Source organism: Ambystoma mexicanum, chromosome 1p (genome assembly GCF_040938575.1).
Source record: "Ambystoma mexicanum isolate Mex_15411 chromosome 1p, UKY_AmexF1_1, whole genome shotgun sequence".
NCBI lineage: Eukaryota > Metazoa > Chordata > Amphibia > Caudata > Ambystomatidae > Ambystoma > Ambystoma mexicanum.
Window position 1 is genome coordinate 800,061,493 of NC_090921.1, and position 23,722 is coordinate 800,085,214.

Consider the following 23,722-nt stretch of genomic DNA (forward strand, 5'->3'; position numbering starts at 1 on the left):
TCGCAGGAGCCAAGATGGTGCCATAAGCCCCTTTGTTTAAACGGGTCTCGGTCTTTTTTCACCATTTCATTTTGGAAAGGTTCTCTAGTGTTTGTCTCTGCGTGCCAAACTAGGTTTGGTCCCTTTGTTTCCATGCCTTTGGCAGGCTTCAGGACCGAAGACCACCTCTGGCGCCTGAGTGTCTGGGGTGGGCAGGAAGTGAGGAGGTGCCCGAAACTCCCTGTGCTTAGTCTCCTAGGAGACCCAAATGCACTCTGGCGTGAATGGCTGGCTGTCTGGCACATGTTCTCCTAGGACTATCAGGTGATTGTGTTTGATGGCTAGGACAGTGATTGCTTCTGTGAAGGTTGCATGGTAGGTTGGTGGTCTATATATTAGTACGAATTTCAAATTTGTTTTGGGTGTTACTGTTAGACGTATGATTAGGGATTTGCATTTATCAATGATTAGTGGGTCTTCAAGTTTGATATCCAGGTGTTCCCTGTGAATGATTGCCAGCCCTCCCACTCTTTTGGTTTTTCTGTTTGATTGGACACATTTGAAGTATTCAGGCAAGCAGTTGAGGGTGATATTGTAGTTGTCGTCTAGCCAAGTTTGTTACAAATAGGATGTCGATCCCTCCGTCGCAGAGCAGATTGTATATCTCAGTGGCATGTTTGGACATTGATCTTGCATTGATGCGGTTGCAGTGGATCTTTTTGGTGTGGTTTTGCTTGTTGGTTGTTCCTTGTTTTGGTTTGTGGTTGTTTGGTTGCAGTGCATCGTTGTTGGCGTTGATAGAGGGTGGATGAGGATCAGCGAAGGCTGTATCTTCATTGTAGGAGGGCGTATGAGGATCAGCGGAAGCTGCATCTTCATTGAAGCGGTCTGCTAGATTGAAAGCTTGACTGTTCAGTGATGTTGCTTCTCCGTTTATGCTGGTTAGGTGAAGGTCCGTGAAGGCTTCTTCGTTGAAATGGTCAGTTAGGTTCATGTTTGGGTTGTTGGTTATAAGATCTTCATTGTCGTGATGTCCGGAATGGTGCGAGTGTTGAGGGTGTCCTGTTTGTGATTTATGGGGTGATGGGGTCGGACTCTAGCCACCTTCTTGCGTGTTCCCGTCTTTTTCCTGGTTGTCTCGGGATGTTCTTTGTGTGCCTTGATGTCTGTGTTGTTGGGGTATCCTGGTTCTTGGGTTGTTGCGAGGTATGGTGTGGGATAAGTAATTTTCCCTTTGGAATTTTGTTCTGGTCGTTTTGGTTTTTGGTGTTGCGTTTCCTCTATTTGACGTTGTTGCTTTGGTGGTAGATTGGATTTGTGTGTCTGTGTCCAGTGAGGCCTTGTCTTGTGCCCTTTCTCGGCTTCCCTTTCTGGTTTGGGGCATTTTGGTGCTCAGTGAGGAGGTGCTGTTGAGTGGTTGGCTGCTGTGTCTTGTGATGGGAATGCTGGTATTTCTTCTTGTGTTGGTAGCCTTGGGTGCTTTTGTGCTGTCTGTTCTTCCGGTGGGTCGGTTTGTGTATCCTCCGAGCGCTGTCTGATGGTGTTTTGGTGTTGGGCGTACTTTCGTCAGGGGTGTAGGTCAAAGTTCAGTGCTGTCTATGTAGGTCTCTCGGAAAGGGTGAGGGCGGTAGAACTATTCTATCGCTGTTTGGTCCTCACTAGGAGTAGGTTAAGGTGGTTAGGCTAAGTTTGTGCTTGAGAATAATTCTGACTATGTTATAGGGTCTTGTGTGGTGGGAGGCACCCCAAGGAGTATTGCAATCCTTATGATTCAAAATGTTCGGGGCAGAGTCCCTGCTAAGTTAGGGAGACCTGTATAGTGGGAGAGAGGCCCATCAATGCAATCTAAATATCATACAGTAGTTTGGGAACAGTGACCCTGATAAAAAATTGTGAGACCTGCACGCTGGGAGAGAGGGGCCACCAATGCCATCCGAATACCACACAGTACAGTCTGGGCACAGAACCCCTGCCTAATTTGGGAGACCTGTATAGTGTGAAAGAGGCCTATAAATGTAATCCGAATATCATACAATACAACTATCAAAGCGATCTGAATGTCATACAATGCAATTTTGGGATAGAACCCCTAATAATTTTGGGAGACCTGTATGGTGGGAGGGAGGACTATCAATGCAATCTGAACAACATGTAGTACAACTTGGGGACAGAGCCCCCAATGAACATGGGGGGCCTGTATAGTGGGAGAGAGGCCCGACAATGCAATCTGAATGTCACAATGCAATTTTGGGGACAGAGCCCCTGCCAAATTAGGGAGACCTGCACCATGGGAGAGAAACCCACCAATGCAGTCCGAACATCACACAATGCAATTTTGGGCTCAGAACCCCCGCCAAGTTTGGGAGACCTGTATAGTGGGAGAGAAGCCTATCAATGCAATCTGAATATGATACCGTACAGTTTGGGAAACAGAACCCCCGCCAAGTTTGGGAGACCTGTATAGTGGGAGAGAAGCCTATCAATGCAATCTGAATATGATACCGTACAGTTTGGGAAACAGAACCCCGGCCAAGTTTGGCAGGCCCGTCTACTGGGCGAGAGGCCTATCAATGCAATCTGAACGTCACACAATACAATTTTGGAATAGAACCCCTAATAATTTTGGGAGACCTGTATAGTGTGAGAGCGGCCTACCAATGCAGTCTGAACATCATGCAATACAATTTTGGAATAGAACCCCTTCTAGATTTGGGAGACCTGTATAGTGGGAGAGAGGCCTATCAATGCAATCTGAATTTCTTGTAATACAATTTGGGAACAGAAACTCTGATGAATTTTGGAACTGTTTTATATTGCTTTAAGTGGCTAGGATTATAGGGTAGAGTGGTTGATCTACTGCTAACCCAGGCCACTCCTACCTTACTGGTCCTTGTAGTAGATGGTTGATGGCCGGCACATGGCTTCCCCTGTGGACTCCTGCCGCCACTTCCTGGAGCCTCCTCTGTTGGGGCCACCCTTGGCGTTTGGCCTTTAGCCGCAAGGGCTACGGGGCAGAGGGCTGCACTGGGAGGACTTCCCAGTGAGGGAAGCAGGGGGAGAGGGTCGAGGGGCAGCAACGTCGCTTGGGCGCTGGAATGGTCACAGAAAGATGCTAAGGGCCCAGGAGGCTCTCTGGAAGCGGCCGCACTTACCTGCCTCTGGGATGGGTCGTGGGGCAAGACGGAAGGGAAAAGCAGGAAGGGGGTGCGGGTGGGGAAGGACTACTGTGGGTTAGGATGGGGCCTCAGGGCCAACACAGACGTTGCTGAGGGACGGTTGAATGAGGGCGCGACACTCCCCGTGCTTCTGGACCAAATCTAGATGTCACATGGAGCAAAGCTCCAATCAGGGCTCGGGGGCTGGATGGGGAGCTGGAAAGGGAAGTCGCAAGGTGGGGATGAAAGTGGGCCTAGTTGCACTGTTTTTTTTCCTTTTGGGATTCCGGGGGCCTGGGAGCTGTGGGCACCCTTACCTGGAAGGAGCCGAATTATGTGGGCAAAATCACAAAAAACGAGGGGCTAGATGGAGTGCCTCACCTGTGTGCAGCCGGGAGCAAAAATGGCGCGCAGATGCGGCTCACAGCCGGACTAGGTCTCAGCTGGAGTGTGGATGTCCGGTAGCCAATCAGGGGCTATGGGTGGGACGGAGGCAGTGAGAAACAAGGAAGGGACTCGGGGCACGAAGTTGCTGAGGACTTTAGCAAAGACTTTACCGTTTAATACACAAACTGCTCTTTCCTATCCAAGACACTAGTCCATTGACTTTGGCCTAGGCCTATTGAACTGAAATTGAGTCCTCTACTGAACTGAAACTATTTGCACTGCCTAAGAAAGTAATTGTGATGTGATCTAATAACTTGTGCCTTTGCCCTCCTATTTAAAGTAACTGAAATGCTATTTTGCTCCTATTTCAGGGGAGCCTAATTAGCTCAGAAACTTATTGTTTTTGGTGTTGAAGTTGTGTACGATATTAAGTTGCCTCCTTCTAGTGAATGTTTTCTAAATGATTGTGTAATAAATTAATAAGTGTTTTACCAAGAAACCTGGAGTCTAAGTGTCTACTTGAACCACTGTGATTGTAAGACCTCTGTGTAAACTCTTGAACTGCACATTCCCTCTTGCGATAAGCCTGGCTGCTCATCTCGCTACCACAAACTGTATTACAGACTTATACCAACGGTTGGTTTTGCTTACGCCTGTAGTCCTAATTTATGTGGTGGCCCCAGAGGGTACTGCATGCAATTCTGCCTAACAGGTGCTAAAGGATTTTCCCTTCAAGAGGTTATCCCTCAACCACCACCGCAGCAAGAGACCGAGGGCTGGCGAGACAACCACTAGATCTTCCCATTGTCCGCTGGCCTGACCACTGGCTGAGCCACTCCTGCATTGGACGCAAGCATGTGCGATGAACCAAATAAATGCATGACGCCATCATTCTTAACAGTCACATAGCCTTGCGTACTGTCACCTCTCGACTGGCTACACAGTGAGGGATTTGAACCCTCTCGGAGGGGAAGACGAGGCAGTCCTTTTTTTCGAATTAGAGCCCCTAGGAACTGCTCGACTTTACTGGGGTCTAAGCTGGATTTCTTCTCGGAGAATCCCGAGAAGAAATCTGAATAAAAGTTCTATTGTCTTTAGGTTATTTGACAGGCATGTCTCGTAGGAGTCCTGTTATGAGCCAGTCATCAAGGTAAGGATAAACCAGGTTGGATAGCCTGCACAGGTGTGCTGCTGCCACTGCCAGTACCTTTGTCTTTGTACTTGCCCTCGGTGCTGAGGCTATGCCGAAGGGTAGTACCATGAACTGATGGTTCTTGTCCTGTATCATAAATCCAAGGTATTTTCTGTGCGCCGGCAACATCGAAATACTAGTATGTATCTTTCATGTCCAATGCTGCCATGTAATCCCCTGTGTGATCAGGGGGATGACCTCCTGCAGAGTGACCGCTGGGCGCAAATCTAGTACAGGGCACATGGTGTAGGTACAAGGAAGTACACCGTCTACAGGTAAACAAGGGTATTTATTCGAGGTACGACTTCTATGGCGCCCTTGTCCTGCAGGGTCTCTACTTCTTGTTGCAGGATGCGCAGATGTTCTGGCGTCTTGAACGTGGGGGTCTGAATTGGGGGGGATGTTAGGGAGAATTCTCATAAATGTGCTAATTCACTTTACCTTAGAGACCCCCAGCAACTTTGCTGGATTTTGAGGACTTGATTTTTTTTACCTGGAGAGTGAGCCTTTTACTCAATTGTTCTTCGATTGTGGAGTGGTCTAGTTTTAGACAACTCCATAGGCATCATCTTTTCATGTGTGTTACACAGCACCCTCAGTGCAGTGACACAAGGAAGCCTTTTAGGCTGTCCCAAGGTTTAAATACCTTCTGTGGGATAAACTGTTTCCCAGAGAAAGTAAAGTTAAATTGACTGAGTCTTTAAATTCCTGGACCCAGCACACACTATCTTACAATACAGAGCTGAAGCGGTTACCTAGTATCCCCTGTGTCTAGAAACTCATGTAGCAGTCAATTGCTACCCTTTCCTATCGAAATGGCTGGTGGCAGTGGTTTTATAACGAACTACTGTGATTTTTCCCAACCGCGAACACCGGTAGCGTTAAATCACGGGAGCCATGTCTTTCAAGATGGCATCTGAGCCTCCTTTGTTTAAACGGGCCCCGGTCTTTTTTCGCCATTTCTTTTTGGAAAGGTCCTTCTAGAGTTTGTCTCTGCGCGCCAAACTAGGTTTGGTCCCTTTGTTCCTAGGCCTTTGGCAAGCTTCAGGACTAAAGACTGCATCTGGCGCGGGCAGGGGGTGAGGGAGGTGCCCGAAACTCCCTGTGCTTAGTCTCCTAGGAGACCCAAATGCACTCTGGTGTGATTGGCTGACTGTCCGGCAAGGACAGCCACCCTGCTGGGTGAGTGGCAGCTAGGCTGGAATGAATGGGAGAGAACTGAATAAAAGGAGTGCTGCAGGAAACCGAATATCCAGGGAGGACACCAGTTTCAGTGCTTGGTCACCGCTACCAGATCGAAGAATTGCCCGTTTGCCAGCTTTGTGACCAGTCCCAGTGCAGGAGTCCCCCGACGTCCTCCTCTTGTCCCCACGACGGAGGCTCGGGAACAGCGAGATCTGCAGGAACTGCCAGGAACAGACGTCTCCAGCTGCATCTTTTTCTTCTATATAAGGTACTGTGAAAACCCGACCGAGAGAACTTACCTATCAAAGCGAAAGTGCGTGAACCACCCTTGTGTTGTGAAACGTCAAATAAGGTGGTTTACAGGACAAAAGCCTGAATCTCACCCACTCGTCGTGCAGAGGTGATGGCCATGAGGAATGCTGTCTTTAACAATAAAACAGAACAGTCTGCATGGGTTCAAATGGAGGGCTCATGAGCCTAGTCAGTACCACATTCAGTTCCCACGCCGGGGCTGGAGCCTTCACTGACGGGAATGAACAAAACAGTCCTTTGACAAACTCCTTAAACAGACGGTGTGACCATAACAACAACCGTCCCACAGATCTGGAGTAGAGGGAGATAGCCGCCAGATGAACTTTGATGGATGCATGGGCCAGTTCTGCTTTGGCCAATGACAGCAAATACTGTAGCACCTGCAGAGCCATGACTCGTAAAGGATCGATCTGTGTACTGCACCATACGGCGAACCTCTTCCATTTATGTCCGCAGCATTTAAGAGTAGCTGCTCTGGCAAGTACCTCCTTGCAGTCCGCTGGGAGATCGTAACACCCAAACTCACAGGAGCCATGCCTTCAGGTTCAGTGATACCAGGTCGTGTTGCAGAATTGCGCCTCCTTCCTTGGCAAGATCTGCAACCACCAGAAGCTTGACTGTAGGGGATGCAGACATGTCAAGGTGGTCCGGGCACCAGATCTGCATCAGGCACGCCGGTGCAACGAGGATCATCCTGCACCAAGACCGTTTGAGTTGATTGACGAGTCGAAGAAGCCATGGCAACGGAGGGAACGCATAGAGAAACAGGCCGTCCCAGGGGAATGAGAATGCACCCCCCCCATGCTCCCCGGCTGGGGAAACCTGATGGCAAACCTCCGGCGCTTGGTGTTCATCACTGTCGCATTTAGATAGATCTGGGGATTGCCCCATTTGTGGAACAGGTGATCCACTTGCTCCTGCCGAAGTTCCCTTACGTGGCAAGAGCGTAGCTTCCTGCTTAAAGTGTGGCTGTTCTTCACTCCCCGACAGGTGAACTAGAAAGAGGAACAGCCCCTGGGTGATGGCCCAGTGCCATAGGTCCTGCGCTTCTTTGGAGAGCGCCGGGATCTGGTGTCCCCCTGCTTCCTGATGTAAAACATTGTGGTGGTGTGTTCTGTGAAGACCTGCACCACCTTGCCCTTGAGGGACGACTAGAGCCCAAACCACAGCCTGCAGCTCCATCGCGATGTGCAACGATTTCTCCACTGGCAGCCACAGGCCTGCATAAAGCGTTCAGGTGTGAGCACCCCATCCCTCCAGGGAGGCGACCATTGTACCTGGTGTGGTCTAGAAATCTGCACCTCTGGACAGAGGTGTGCAAACTGCCCACCACCATCGCTCGATGGAAGCTCTCGTTGAGTGTCATCTTGTCCTGGATGCTTCCAGACATTTGTATCCACAACGCCGAGGAACTCCAGTAGAGTACGCATCTGTAGCCTGTATAGTCCGATGAGGTAGATGCAGGACGACATCATGCCGAGCAGTGACTTGATGGACCTCACTGTGGCGACCTTCAGGGCCAACAGCCGTTGTACATTACCCAAGATGGCCGCTATCCTCTCCTCCGACAGACCCCAGGCACGACACTGTTGGCGGGATCCCAGAAAACGCGCGTCCTGCAATGGAATCAAGCAGGACTTTGCATAGTTCAATGAGAACCTCGGATCCGTCAGTAGGCGAGTGGTCCTCACCGTGTGGTCGACGGCGATGTCCTTCAAACTGGCCCGGATTAGACAGTCTAAGGGTAGATGTGGATCTCCCCCTGGAGTCGCAGCTGCGCCGCCTCTGGCAGCAGGCACTTCTGTCCAAGCATGTGTTGAAGCGTGCCCATCCAGCATTTCTGGGACTTGATGTATGGGCCTCTGGTCTTTCACGAGAAGTACCTTGAGAACACTCAGCCTCTTTGGGACGAGTTCTTGCACCGTTTCTTAATATGGCCCGCTCCTCCTGCAACAGCTGAGGCATGTGGTTTTCCTACCAGGCCACCGGTGGTATTCAGGGACACTTCCGTTGAAATCCGAGGTGTCTGTGGGTGAGAGCATCCAGCACCCAACCGTCAGTGGAGATGGTCTGCCACATGCTGATGAAGCTCACCAGCTGGGATCCCACCAGGGTGCATGGGTGGGGGCTTGACACCAGTCGGTTCAATCATGGTTGGACATATAAGGGCTGCCTTGGGGACCTTGGCGACAACGTCCTCCTCCAAAGGCCTTGGCCCGGCCCCTGTTGGTTTCCGGGGCAGAAGAGCGTGGGGGTGGGGGAGGGCGGGGGGTGGAAATGGGTTGGCGGTAACTAGCGGAGCACCCACCAAAACCCTTGAAGGAGCCTTGGGGCTTGCTGCCCGAGGACCGAAAGTAAGGCCTCCATTGTTGGAGTACCCAAGGTTCACGCCGTCTGTCCGTCTTTATGGCTTGTAGAGACATCTACAGCTTTCCCGAACAAATTGTCCCAGTCGAAGGGCATGTCCAAAACCTTCGACTGAAAGTACTGACGAAAGTTGGTGGCATCGAGCCAGCCACAACAAAGGCAAACGCTGTTGCCCATATGGCGGAATCCTACATCGACAAAGTCCGTGGCCAATGTGATGGCCCGACGCCACTTCACCTTCCTGCAGAATCTCAGCACCTCAGACCTTTTGTCAATGGGCAGAAAATCCAGAATGGGAGCGGTCTTGAACCATAGCTCTGGTCATAGCGTGCCACGATGCCGGCTGTGATGGGCGTTCGGGGTCTTGATGGTTGTCGCCGCAGAATAGATGACCCTGTCCCATGGCATTTAACTTCTTGCCCTTGCTGTCCGGAGGGGTGGCTGCTGCAGAGAAAGAAGCGCCCAAGGACTACTTCTTGGCCGCCACCGACAGAGTCCGGAGACTGTTGGGCCCGCAAGCACTTGGGCGCAGAGTCTGGCAACCTGTACTTTTCAAGGCGACCCCTCTACGCTGGGGCTGTAGAAGGGGTTTCATGAGACAAACCTTTGTCCCAGAGGTCATCCAGGAGCGGGACCAAGAAGATGGTCCCTCTTCGCCTCGCGGCGCTGATAATAAGCCGCCCTCCTCCTGGAGCAAACTGGAAAAGTTAGGACGCTCTGGAGATACCTGCTGTCGTCCGTGCCAGTCGTCGCCATGTCTGGTTCCCTCTCATCCCTTGGGGTTGAGGGTGGCATGGAGGTGGAGGGTGAACTCCTCGGCCAGAGGCTCCCTGTTGTGGGGGCCAGGGGGGGGGGGTGGGGTGGGAAGGGCCGCCCGTCGCTCTGGGAGGGGCCACTGGCGCAACAGGCATCCTTGTTAGGAGGTAGCTGAGGTGGGGTGACAGCTGAGGTGTAGGCAGAATAGGCTGCTGGGGCACGGGGTCGTTACCTTGCTGCTCTTCAGTGTCCTCGCCTTAATCGGCGCACTCGCCTGCTTCCCACCTTTTCCTCCTCTTGGATGGCTTGCAGACCAGAGAGCTCCTCAGAGGAGATATCTGTACCCAGGAGGGCCACCGCACCTCCCATCTTCACCTCCATAGGGGAAGGCCTCAGGGAGATGACTGGCATCTTCTCTGGGGTGCTCTATGGCCCGGAACGCAGCCTCATCCTAAGAGGAAGGGACACCCTTGTTTTCGGGGTTGCGCCCGGCGAAGCCGACTCTGCAGCCTCAGCAAGTGACACTGCCACCGCCTCGATGGAAGACTGGGCCTTCGCCGGGTGTACCTGGACCTTTACGGCCAGGAGCCTTGTCCTGCTTGGACTTCTTAGGGAAGGCTCTGTGCCCCGAACCCCTGTGGCCTTCTCTGGTAGGACAGGCTTGGGCTTCTTGAGTTTGCCCGGATGACCAGACTTCCTCTTGGCCGAAGATCCTGAGCGTTGACTGGTGGCGGAGGCAGGAGACGTTGATCGTGCCCTGGCCGCTGAGGAGCCCGGCGCTCCTGGTGGCAGTGGACTTGCAGTAATTAGCCTTCTGTTGTACCCCCGCGGGACGGCGCTGTCAAAGGTCTTAGAAGCCCGCTCAGACTTCTTGGAGCTGGGAGAGGCATGCTGCTGGGGCCCACCCAGAGCAGGGGCCTTGGCCTGTAGCCACTCATTCTGCCAATCCTTAAACGCGCGAGAGACCATCTCCTGGAAAAAAGCTCTTCCTCTTTGTGCGTGGGGTACAAGCAGTAAATACTCTGAATGCTTGTCGCCTGAAAAGACATGCCACAAGCCGCAGCTGTAGCAAATCTACAGGGGAGTCGAATCCTTCGACGACATGGTCCACGCGGCGTAAGCCCGGCGAATCTTCGGGAAGCCTCTGCGAAGAAACTTGACGAAATCCACCCTTGAGCAGCACCAAACAGGTCCAAGTTAATCAGAAGGATGGAGCACAAGGCTCGACTGACCGAAAAGAAGTAAAACTCTTCCAAAAAAGCGCATAACACAGTAAGCTTGAGAGCTAAACACAAGGACTCCAACACTTGACCGTGCGGTAAAAATCTGAAACTGCTGCCAGAGGAGGGGTTTAGGTAGAGGGCAGTGATTGTTAGGAGAAGGACAGTTAAGAAGTGAAACTAATTTTTTCTTAACCAAGGATTCCCAGCCTGACGATGGGGAATATTCATGAGCATGTGAATCCATTCCAGACCCCATGCTGGAGAATAACTGTAGCCCTAGATCCGAACCCTAGACCACTCTGAATGGGCAGACGACTACTGTTACAGGCAAGTACTTTGCCTTACTGCAATGTGTTCTGGGATACAAGCTAAGGTTTTCCAGGTGTATACGAGAGGTACCCCCGTTGGCAGAAATCGGATTTATGATCTTTCCCACAAAGCCCGACTGCTTCAAACATTATCCAGTCTAAAGTCAGAACTGGGGTGACCAAAAGCATCAACAAAACCTCAAAACACCTACTGAAGTTGAAGTCTTCTAGAAGTCAAAAGCCTCCAACCAACCGTTACAAATCCCGTTGTGCAAGTGCTGCTAATAGCCCCACTGCAAAGGTGGGAACCATGCAAGTTAACTGTAGAATCATTGTGACCAGTAAGGCAGGTAATGTTTTAAGCTAATAAAATCACTACCCACTGGCATAAATGCCAGTTCACAACATGCACACAGACCATTTCTCATCAGCCAAGAGATACTTCGTAAGTGTCAGTGACTAGTGGAGAGTATATTTTGTGGCCTGCAGTAACACATGAAACAGACAAATAACAGGCACATGAAAGGAAATTGACAAAAGTCAAAGAATGCATACCTAGAGTGATGGAACCAAGATACACAGGGTCAATGAAGTGACTGAGTATTGCACCCTGCAGGCCAAGCACATTCCAACGCAATATTTTGTCACTGCAGGACATGGTGCGCAGTCTCTCTCCATGCTGGATCCCATCCCAGGTTGGTATAATGTCACTAGACTCCACAGGAATTGTACCTTCTCCTGTTGGGAAAGACATGACAATTAGCACAGCCACTGGCATTTCCACCATAGGCTGAGGAAGATTCACTGGCACAAACGCAAGCATTACAGCACAGTCCCAAAAATGGGTATAGCCAAATTTATACAACTGATAGCAGTTGGTTAGCACTGAGAGCTATAATCATTCAATTGACAAGATCCTCATCCATTGACAATTTATTTCTAGTCCTCTGTTAGTTGGACTTCTGAAAAACTGCCCTAACGGCTTAGTAAAACCATTTAACTGAGATAGTGCAAGACTCCACTCTTAGTACAAGGCCGTACCGCCCGAGTATAAGGTAGTTAGACAGAGCAGCCAGGCTCATTTTAGGAGGGAGAGCGGGCTGTAGGAAAGTACAATGAACCTGTAGTACACCAGTGATTCAATAGAAATACTTGCAACCATAGGTATGAAAAATAAAAAGGTTTATTATAAAAACACATAAGACAAGTAAAGTCTTGGGTTATAGTCAAACACATTTATAAACACCACAATGCTTGAAGGTACACAGACTAAAGCATAAAAGCTTCTTCAGAATACCCAACAGTAATTCTAGGGAAGTCAGACCCGATCATACACATTTAGTATAGGCCACAGAAGCATCCTATGATGCTACTGGGAATGTTGTATATGTGGAACTGACAAGTGTGGAATGAGGTGGTCAGTGGTTATCTGGTCAGTTGAAAGGAGCTGTGGACAAGTCCAGTGGGGTATACTGCAGATCTTAAGTTTATGTAAATATTCTTCACTGTGCTCCTGTGTGAGGAATAATTTCACTGGCGACGAGGATCAAAAGGAATTGATGAGTCACCACAGCAGCCCCACTGAGTAGCCGTGGTACCAGGAATTATCTTCATCAAGAGAGTAAATATCAACCTTCAATCAGTAAGATGAGTGCTGCCAGCGTGTTAAACTGCTAGGCGTAAATGCAGCCCAAGTTTCCTATAGAGCGTAGTTGAAGTGTGTTGCCCCCAAAGCGCATCTCTCAAATAAACTCATTTATTCAAAGTGAAACTGACTTGCCATCTGCAGAAAAACTTTGCCACTGCTGTGTTAAACCAAGATATCGCTTTTATAAACCCATTGAAGAAACTCAGCGCTCCAGTTTCCACTAGCCATTTTAAAATTAAACCGCGTGTCCTCCTGAAATGCATCTTTAGGTTCTTGTGTGTTCGGATTAAGTTGCCCAACCATACTTCAAGAACAAATGGACCTCTACATTCCACTTGCATCCTTAAGGTAGAAAGAACCCTTACATGTCATAGTGAGCGAAAGCAATGTCCAATGCCAACCCATGTCACAGATAGGCAAATAAACTTTCAAGACAGAATAATAATTGTTACATTGTCCACGAGTAAAGGAGCTCTTGTCTTTCTGAAAGGAATGTTCAAGCCAGCGCACTCCACATTTAAATAAAGGAACTTTAATTCTCTGCTGTTTGTGTGCTTACAAATAAATCCAAGTATTCGCGGCACGTATACAAAGGAACCTGCTGTTACCAATTAAGGACCTGTTTTAGTGTGCAAACATTGTTGTCCTGCACAGACATTTTGAAACATAAGAGGATCCAAGTCTACAAGTGTGTAAAGAAAACATACTTGCAGCGAGTCAAAAAGAAAAGCTTCATTTTATACATCAACTGACCACAGCAAAAGGTGCCAATACAACCAACACTGCAATATTGCAGCGCAATTACAAGCCAGCCACAGTGCCAGCGTCAGAGTGCATCTCTACTTTCAAGGTTTAACGAGCAAACCCAGTTGCAAGCAAGTTTATCAAGTAGCAGTACAATAATCAGTACTCCTACAGCCATTAATGCATCATCGTTGAGCAACTTCATAGCAGGCACGGTGCTTACACCCGTCAGTGGTAATTGCATATACACGAGACTAGACAGAATCGGATTTCTTACCACCACAGACAGAATGGCTTTACAAGGAGTACCGCCGCCAAAGCACTTTCGGGAAATACAGGGAGAGCCAAGTACAACTTGGAAGAGGTGGAAGAGGTTCCATCACTATGTTTTAGCTACTCATGGAACAAACTTTGCAGGCGAAAGGAAGAAATATCTCCTCATGCTGTGTCTTGGAAATGGACAAGAGCAATTTGAAAACCTACCCGCTCTAACAAAAGCAGCCAATGGCTGCTCAGAATATGAGAAATGCATCAAGATGTTGGACAAACACTATGAAAAATGCAAACATAATAGAAAGATATCGCTTTGGGGGGCACTGTTGAGCAGCCAAGCAAGATGGCACCTGAACGGGGAGCTCCAACCTCGTAAAAATCTGCAATTTTAAATCTTGATACCAGCTGTAGAGTTAGAGGTTCCGTGAGCCTGTTGGTTCACTTTCGTACGGCTCCGGACCATCTTGGAGGAGCTGTGAGCGACCAAAACTCGACTCTCCCAGCGTCTGGACCGAGTGCAGTAGAGGGAGCTGATGGGGCACCCTGCTATGAGCGGCACCCTGCTGTGAGGGCAGCCAGTCGATATCTTGTAGTAGAGGTGTCAGATGCCACATCCGATAACACGCCAGCAGGGCTAAGTGCTGCTGTGGTGCCAACCTGACTGCCCCTGGACATTGTAAGCTCCGTGGGCAGGGGCCAGCAACCGGTGGTCCCAGCTGTGCAATGGCCAGGGAAGGAGCGGGAGGTCAAGAGCGTGGGGCCCATACCACGTCCGGTGCAGGGTGCTCCTCAGGGCCAACAGACCAAGGTCACCAGAGACTTGCCGAGGCATTTTCCACAGTTGGCAATTCTGGTTTGAAACTTTGCCAGACTGATTGCGCATACAGAATTTTTGGGTGCGACTGCAGCATATCTGCTCAGCACACGTGTTCGTGGGCCCGTTGGGCAGCGCAACGAGGCCACAGAAAATGGGGACATAACCCTTGGCCTTATCCCAGTCTGGCGAACCGTTCTGTGAGACACCCTACGTTGGGAGGCAACTGCAGACAGAGACTAGCACACTGGGTGCATCGACCTGCTGCCCGGCCCGGATGGATGGGGCTGAGGCGGCGAATGGTGCGATTACAGCCTCTGCACTCACCCCAATAGATCCAGACATAAGCGCGGAATCGTGCAGATTACTTCGCCCACGCGTTACGTAGACGGGATGTTTGGGCGGCCCCGGGGAACGGGAGCGAAGGCGGGTGGGGCCGGCTGGCTGCCACTGTAGTGAGGGCTGCACTGGCTGGGCCTGGCCTGCTGACTCCCTTGGCGCAGATCGCCTCACCGGTCCTGAGGGGGCAGCCCTACTCTTGTAGTTGCATGGTCATAGCTCCACTCCACATGGTGCGGCCGGGCTACAGATCAGCAGCCAACAAGACTGGGTCTCAGCTGAACACTCGGCCCAGTACCCAACACCATCTACATAGGGCTTGTCATGCCCCCTGGGGTATCCTGTATCTGCATTACTCACCGTAATAGCATACGATTGTATCTGCTTAGACTCACATGCTGTGCATATGGTCTGACATTCAGTGGTAACCGCAGAGTATTGCATCTTGTATTTTGGGGACCGAAAGGGGACGTCCCTATAGGCGTGTCTAACACGATTCCCCATCGTGATGTGTAGTGTAACTAAGGCTATATTGAGCGAGTACATGAAGCAAGAAGTAATACGACGCCTATCTTCCTACCCAGAGCGAGGAGGGCGCATGTGAATCTAAGCAGATACAATCATCAGAAATGCTATTACGGTGAGTAATGCAGGTCTTCTGATGCTTGTTAATCTGCTTAGAATCACATGCTGTGCATTGACTAGCGAGCAGTACCCGGAGTTGGAGGTGGGTTGTGAGAAGGAAAAGTAGTGAAAAGACGTCATAATACTGCTTGTCCCACCTGAGAATCAGATCTAGGTGTGTCTAGGCCATAGTGTTTTGTAAAGGTGTGTACAGAACTCCAGGTTGCTGCTTTGCAAATGGACTCAAGGGGAACATTTGCAATGAAAGCTATGAAGCCCCTGTGCCTCGAGTGGAGTGTGCTCTAGGCTTGAAGGGCAGTTCTCTCTTAGCAAGAGTATAGCTAAGTGTGATGCATTTGACAATCCATCTTGAGATAACTAATTTAGAGATGGGATCCTTCTCTACCAGCAGCCACTGAAACAAAACTGGTTTGTCTTCCTCAGTGGTTTTGTTCTTTCCAGGTAAAACATGACTGACCTGTGCACATCCAGTGTGTGCAGGCTTCTTTCTGCCATGCTAGTGGGATTCTGGAAGAAAACGGGTAGTTCAATTGATTGGTTCACACGGAACTTTGAAATGTATTAAGGCGCAAACCTGGTATGAGTGCGCAGAACCAGCTTATCCCTGTGAACTAACAAAAGGGTCTAGGACTCAGAGGGCCTGTAGTTCACTAACCCTTCTAATAGAAGTGATAGCTACTAGGAAGGCCGTTTTCGAAGTAAGATCTTTTAGACTTGCTTACGCATTGGCTCAAAGGAAGATCCCAGGAGCCTGGTTAAAACCACATTTAGGTCCCATCCGGGAGCTGGGTGAGAAATGGGGGGTGAATTCTCTTAACCCCTTCCATAAAATCCATAACAGGCATCTTCCATCACAACACTGTCTGTTGTGACGTAGTAGAGCAGCTAGATGGACCTTTAGAGAATTAAAAACCAGTCCCGAGTCTAACAAATGAGTTAGGTACAACACAATGTGTGTAGGCGAGCACTCCATGGGATGGACGTCCTTAGCATTACACCAGATGACAAAGCGTTTCCATTTACTGGAATAGCAACAACAAGTGTTAGGTTTTCTAGCTTCCCTGAGTATGTCCAGGCATCTGAGGGAGTTAAGGTGTCCAAACTATGACCTCAGGAGCCAGGCGCTAAGTTCAGAGTTTGCGGGCATGAGTGTAGCGTCACCTTCCCGTCCAGAGACATGTTGTGGGGGGTAGTTTGGAGGGGTTCATTTCCATTAGAGGAGCGAACCAGGGTAGGCGGGCCCACATGGGGGCCACCAATATCATGGTGACTGTTTCTTGGTGCATCTTGTGCACGATTTTGTTGAGTAGGGGAGTCGGGGGGGGGGGGGGGGGTGTTCGAAGTGTAAGACAACGCATTACTTACCGTAAAAGCATTTCTGATGGTTGTATCTGCTTAGATTCACATGCTGTGCATAGTCCGACATCCAGTGGTCACTGCAGAGTATTGCATTTTGTTTTTCGTAGTCGAAAAGGGGGCATCGACATAGGCATGCCTAACACTATCCCTATAGTGACGTGCAGTGTACCCACAATCCCTCACGCACAGAGGACCCTCTATTTTTCTCTTCCCCCAAGGGAGCCTTATAGACGTCAGAGTACAGAAAAGAGATAAAAGGATGTCCATGTTCCTTCCATCCAAGCGGGGAGGAAGGGTGGGCGCATGTGAATCTAAGCAGATACAACCATCAGAAATGCTTTTAGGGTAAGTAATGCATTGTCTTCTGATGTTTGTTAATCTGCTTCGAATCGCATGCTGTGCATAGACTAGCGAGCAGTACCCGGAGTTGGAGGTGGGTTGTGAGAAGGAACAGTAGAGAAAATAGGTCTTAATACTGCTTGTCCCACCTGGGAATCAGATCTAGAATGGGCATCTAGACAGTGTTTTGTAAAGGTGTGTACAGAACTCCAGGTTGGCGCTTTGCAAATGGACTCAAGAGGGACATTTCCAATGAATGCTATGGAAGCCCCAGTGCCTCGAGTAGAGTGTGCTCCTGGCTTGAAGGGTAGTGCTCTTAGCAAGAGAAACAGAGTGATGCATTGTACAATCCATCTAGAAATAGTGGATTTTGAAACTGCATCTCCTCTTCCTGCTGCCACCGAGACAAAGAACTGATTAGTGTCTCAGTGGTCTAGTTCTTTCCATATAAAACATAACGGCTCTGTGCACATCAAGTGTATGCATGTTTTTTTCTCCTAAATTTGAAGTGTTTTGAAAGAACGTTGGTAGTTCTATTGACTGGTTGACATGGAATTTAGAAATGAATTTCGGTGCAAACCTAGGGTGTGTGCGTAGAAACACCTTATCTTTGTAAACGGTTACAAAGGGGTCTAGAATAGAGAGCGCTTGTAGTTCACTTACTCTCCTAATGGAGGTGACAGCTATTAAGAAAGCAGTTTTAAGAGTGTTGCTTTGTGCATGGGTTCAAAGGGTGAGCCCATGAGCCTGGTAAGTACCACATTAAGGTGCCATCCGGGAGCTGGGTTTGCTATAGGAGGGATACTCCCTCCATGAAGGCTTTAATAACTGGGACTTTCCACCATGACACTTTCTGTTGGGAAGTGGTGTATGCGGAAAGTGCAGCTAGATGGACTTTCATAGAATTAAAGACCTGAATCTAATAAGTGAGTCAGGTAAAGAACAATTTGTGTGGGAGAGCAGTCAGCGGGGTGGATGCTCTTACCTCTACACGAGATGACAAATCTCTTCCACTTGCTAGAATAGCAGTAACGAGCGTTAGGTTTCCTTGCCTCCTTAAGAATGTCCATGCATCTTTGAGGGCGCTATAAATGTCCAATTTCTATGACATCAGGAGCCAGGATGCGAAGTTCATGGTCTGTGGGCGTAATGTCTTGCCCTTGTCATGTGACACCATTGGGAAGGGGGGGGGGGGGGGGGGGTCGGGAGCGTAAACAAATTTCCCAGACCATGTTATCCAGAGACCGTTCCCCTTGGAGCAGTTCTGGGGTACTTGGAGGCGTAACCTTGGCATTGGGAGTTCTCCAGAGTTGCGAACAGATCTATTTCTGGGAATCCCCATTGTGTGAAAAGACGATGTCTTCGTGTAATCGCCATTTGTACTCTGCGGGCAGAGGGAAGTCTCTGCTGAGTTCGTCTGCTAGCAGATTGAGTTCCCCTGGTACATGTGACAACGGGAACATGCTGTGTTTGAGAGCCCACTTCCAGATGTTCTGGGACAGCTTGGACAGTCCTGGAGAGTGAGTACCCCCTTGCTTGTTCAGGTAGTACATGGCTGTGGTGCTGTCTGTGAGGACCATCACTGTCATCCCTTGCAGGTGTGCCTGGAAAGCCTTCAGTGCCTTGAAGACCGCTAGTGGCTCCAGCAAGTTTGTGTTTGGACGCTACACACTACTGAGTACAAACTCCATGTGCAGTCTGATGGGATAGGTGAGGCCCCCCCCAATCCTGTGAGGGATGCGTCTGTGGTTAGAGTGGCTTCCAATGCGGGGGTGGCGAATGGTTTCCCCATTACAAGGTTTTCCTTCGACCACCACCATAGCGAGTGAACCAAGGCCTGCAAGACCACCACTAGATCGCCACATTGTCCGCTGGCCTGACACCACTGGCTGTTGAGCCACTCTTGCATTGGGCGCAGACGCGTGTGAGGTACCAAATATATACATGACGCCATCACTCCTAGCAATTGCATTGCGTACCGTAACCTTCGACAGGCTACATATCGAGGGATCTGAAAAAGCATATTTTGGACCCTCTCGTTGGAGGGGAAGACGAGGCAGTCCTTTGTTCGAACTAGAGCCCCTAGGAATTGCTCGATTTGGCTGGGGTCTAGGCTGGACGACTTCTCGATGGAGAAGCCCAGTTGGAACAAAAGGTCTACAGTTTTTTGGGTATATGAGAAGCATGTCTCGTAGGAATCCCCTGTTATGAGCCAATCGTCGAGGTAAGGGTATACTGGACGGACAACCTGCGGAGGTGGGCCGCTGCCAGTACTTTCATGAATACCCTCGGCGCCGACGCTATGCCGAAGGGTAGCACTCTGAACTGGTAGTGTTTGCCCTCCATCGTGAACCTAAGGTATTTTCTGTGCGCTGGCAACATTAAAATATGAAAGTATGCATCTTTCATGTCCAGTGTTGTCATGTAATCTCCCTGGGATAGCAGGGGGATTACTTCCTGTAATGTCACCATACGAAATTTGAGGTTTTACAAATTTGTTCGCTGGGCGCAGACCTAGTACAGGGCGCATGGTTAAGTCCTTTTTGGGTACAAGAAGTACACTGAATAAATACCTTCTGTTACCTGTGATAGAGGCACAACCTCTATTGCTCCTTTTTCTAGTAGCAGTTCCACTTCTTGAAGGATGGCGAGGTGCTCCGGTGATGGGCGTCGTCCCCTTGGGGGTCTGTATGTGGGGGACCGACTGAATTCTATACAGTACCCACGGGCTACTGTTGACAATACCCAGCGGTCTTCTGTTATTCCCTCCCGAACCTTCGGGTCATTTGGTATTGGTGGCCTGGCAACCTCTAAGGGTGGGGCCCCGACCTTGTCCCCTCTGGGTGTACTGTCCGCAGGTTCCTTGATTAGAGGACCAGTTGCCTGCAGAGTTTTGCGGCTGTTGGCCTCGAAAAAAGCGTTAGCTGCCATATCCTTGCTTATTGGGAGGCCTTGAGATCTGGTCTAGGGTTTTTATGGTATCAAAATCCTTTTTAGCAGTCTCCAGCATGTCATCCACCGCCTTTCCAAAGAGGTTGGAATCCTCGATTGGTTCATTGATGAGTGAAGCCTGGGTTTCTGGTTTAAAACCAGAATTTCGGAGCCAGACATGACGCTTGAGAAGGATCCCCTGGACTAGAGACCGGCTAGCCGTCTCCACAGCATCTAGGGTATTTTTGATGATGCTCTGGTTAACCAAAGTTCCTTCCGTTACAGTGGCTAACAAGCGAATTCGTAAGGGCTCAGGCACTTCGAGGTCTTGGCATAATTTACACCATTGGGCATCTGCATAACTTGCCAGTGTTATTGGCAATTCTGGTGGAAAAAGCTGCCGAGGCTGTAATCCTCTTACCTAGAGCTTCTTTCCTTCCTTGTCTGGGGGTGCTTCGCTAGTTGATAGCGGGACCCCTGCCCTTTTCCTTGTGTTAGTTACTACCCTACCAAGGAGTCTGGTACTGAGTGACCCCTAATGTATAATGGGTCCGAGACCCCTAATGTATCATGGGTCCGATGGAGGGACTGAACAGTTTTTCGATTCTTGGGTTGACCCCTCTAACCAACGCAGGTGTAGACAGCGATGGAATGAGTCGTCTCTTTACTCAGGCGAGAAGGGGAATGGTTTGGCTAGTAGGGGGTTTCTCCTTAATGATCTTTTCCACAAAATCTATGTCGGGAGAAATTTCCCCCAGTCTCAATTTCAAAGTGTGCTGATGCTTTACGTAGTAGCGCATTGAAAGTGGGTTGGTCATCTATAGGTGACGTGTTCCCGACTGGTGAGGTTTTTGGGGGAGGCTGGGGGGGGAGAACAGTTTCAGGACTTCAGGGTCTCTAGACGCTGATGGTGACTGCCAGGGCTGTGATGCACCTTCATCTGGATCTTCTTCAAAGCCCCCACCACCCATTTCTGGGTTGTCCTCATAACCTTCCTCATCTAGGTTTTGTTCCTCTTCATTGTTTAAGAATTCCTCATCCTCCTGAAAGTGAGAGTCTTCTTCAGTGAGGTCATATATGTTACCAACCTCTTGGAGGGGGTTAAATAGTCTCGGGTATTGGGCATGGGGTCATCCTGAGGTCCCTCTCTTGGTCTCTTGGGTGTAGTATGCTCAGGAGTAGACATGAATCTCTCCATCCTATCCATACATAATTGGAGTCTCTCTAGAGTCCCTTGTGGTAACCCAGAGCGGTCTAGAGGCGAAAAGGGGGAAGTCCTCTGCCTGTAGCTGTCTGGATCTATCCCATACCGTCGAGGATAAACTCCCTTTGCCTTCTGAGAACCCTTCTCGTAGGCTAGGTGTTTCCTTCGACGGAGGGGGTGGTCCCTGCCTTCCTTCCGACACTTTCGGCGTGAATGTGAATGATAGATGTAAATCCAGCCAGAGGACTGGATCTGCTAAATAAAAGCAGTTCCTTTCGAGCATAAAATTAATGTCTCAAGGTGTATGGAATCTGAATCCAGAGTAAAAAACCCTGCTATTGGATACTTGGCTTACTTTTGAAGCACAGACAATGATAACTGATATAGCACAGTAAACACTCCAAGTTTAGAGTGTAAAACACTTGACATGTGGTTGGAGCCCACCCCCTTTTGTTCTTGAATACTGCTAGTAGCTCCAACAGATTGATATGGTTGGCTGCTACGAGGTGACCACACTCCATGCGCCATCTGCTGAAGCAGGTGAGCACCCCACCCCGTGAGGTGTGTCGTGAGAGTGGCTTCTACTGCGGGGTGGTGAAGGTATTCCCCTTCAAGAGGTTTTCCCTCGACCACCACTGCAAAGAGAACGAGGGCTGGCTAGACAACTACCAGATCTTCCCATTGTCCGCTGGCCTGACACCACTGGCTGTTGAGCCACTCTTGCATGGGATGCATGCGCAGCCGCATGTGGTGAACTAAGTAAATGCATGATGTCATCATACCTAGCAAGCGCATTGCCTTGCGTACTGTCACTTCCCGACTGGCTACATATTGAGGGATCTCAAAGCATGTTCTGAACCCTCTGAGGGGAAGACGAGACCGTCTTGTCCGAATCAGAGCCCCTAGAAATTGCTTGACTGGGGTCTCAGCTGGATTTCTTCTAGTTGATTGAGAATCCCAGACTAAACAGGAGGTCTATTGTCTTCGAGTATTCCCTAGGCATGTTTTGTAAGAGTCCCGTTATGAACCAGTCGAGGTAAGGTTAAACAGGGACGGATAGTCAGCGCAGGTGTGCTGCTGCCACTGCCAGGACCTTCGTAAAACCCTTGGCGCCGAGGCAATGCCGAAGGGGAGTACTTTGAATTGATAGTGCCTGTCCTCTAATCACGAACCTTAATATTTTCTGTGCGCTGGCAACATTGAAATATAAAGTATGCATCTTTCATGTCAATTGTTGCCATGTAATCCCCGGTTTCAAAAGTGGGATTACTTCCTGTAGGGTTAGCATACAAAACTTGGTTTGACAAATTTGTTTTCTGGGCTCAAGTCTAACACATGACAAATGGTGAGGTCCTTTTTGGGTACAAGGAAGTACACTGAATAAATACCCTTGTTTATCTGAAGAATTGGGACAGCTTCTATGGCGTCCTTTCCCTGAAGTGCCTCTACTTGTATTAGGATTCGCAGATCGTCCGGCGTTGTGCTTCGGGCGGTCTGAATTGTGGGGGTCGGGCGAATTCCACACAATACCCGTAGGCAACCGTTTTTTGAAACCACTGGTCTGATTTAATACCCTACTATGCCTAAAGGAAAGATGTTAAGCACCCTCCAACCGGGGTGACATGGGAGGGGACCTGGATCCGTAGGTAGTTTGACCAGAGGCTGTGGCTCCCTGGAGTTGGGGCCTCTGCCTTTCCCGTGCCTCTGACCCCTAGGTGGATAGTTAGCAGGGGTGCTGGATGCTTGTCTTGAGTTCGTTACCCGTGTTGTACATGTTTTGGGTGGAATGGGATTGGCCTCGAAAGGACTGCCGGGAACTGCTTCCCCCCTGGGGGGAGGGTTTTTGTGCGATTTCCTGCAGGGACGTAAGGGTCTCACCTCTTTTTTGGCATTCTCCAGAGCATTGTCGACTGCTTTACCAAAGCGATTCAACTCCGATAGGTTTGTTAAGAGCTGCTTGGGTCTCTGGCTTGAAGCCTGAGTTTTTGGAGCCAAGCATGCCGTTTAAGCAGAGTGCCCTAAGCTAGAGATCTCCCTGCAGTTTCTGCGGTATCCAGAGTGTTTAATACATATTGGTTGACCTGCCTGCCATCAGCTAAGGTTGGCAAATAATTTGGTTCTTGTGGGTTCAGGTACCTCCTGGAGACGACCTTGTATAAGGTTCCACTGTGCATCTGCATAACTGGGAATCAATGAGGTGCTTGCTATGCACATAGTAAAAGCAGCTGCTGTGATAATACGCTTACCCAAGGCATACAATCTTTTCGACTCTTTATCTTGAGGGGCCTCTCCTGTAGCAAGGGCTACTCCCGCCTGTTTCCAGGTGGTGGTAACCACTAGGTAATCAGGGGTGGTGTGGCTCTTAATATACTGAGGGTCAGTAGGCGATGGCCGAAATAATTTCTCCACCCTTGGATTTACTGGTCTGGGCTGGTGTGACCAGAGAAGGAGGCAATCTCCTAATGGAATTTAGGAGAGGAATGGCTTGACTGGAAGGGGTGGGGGGATTCTTTAAGAAAGTCCTCCACAAAATCTTCAGGTATGACCTCTTGGGTGGCAATC

The 23,722-nt window shown here is 49.6% G+C and overlaps 1 protein-coding gene across 2 annotated transcripts in view; it reads right to left on the reverse strand.

Moving 5' to 3' along the window:
• Positions 1-23,722, reverse strand: part of ADAR (adenosine deaminase RNA specific) — a 338,180-nt gene that overhangs the window by 93,598 nt on the left and 220,860 nt on the right. For both annotated transcript variants that reach the window (XM_069652057.1, XM_069652051.1), the window contains exon 12: positions 11,420-11,602. In XM_069652057.1, coding sequence (XP_069508158.1) covers positions 11,420-11,602 — 183 coding nt within the window. The remainder of the gene's footprint in view (positions 1-11,419; positions 11,603-23,722) is intronic.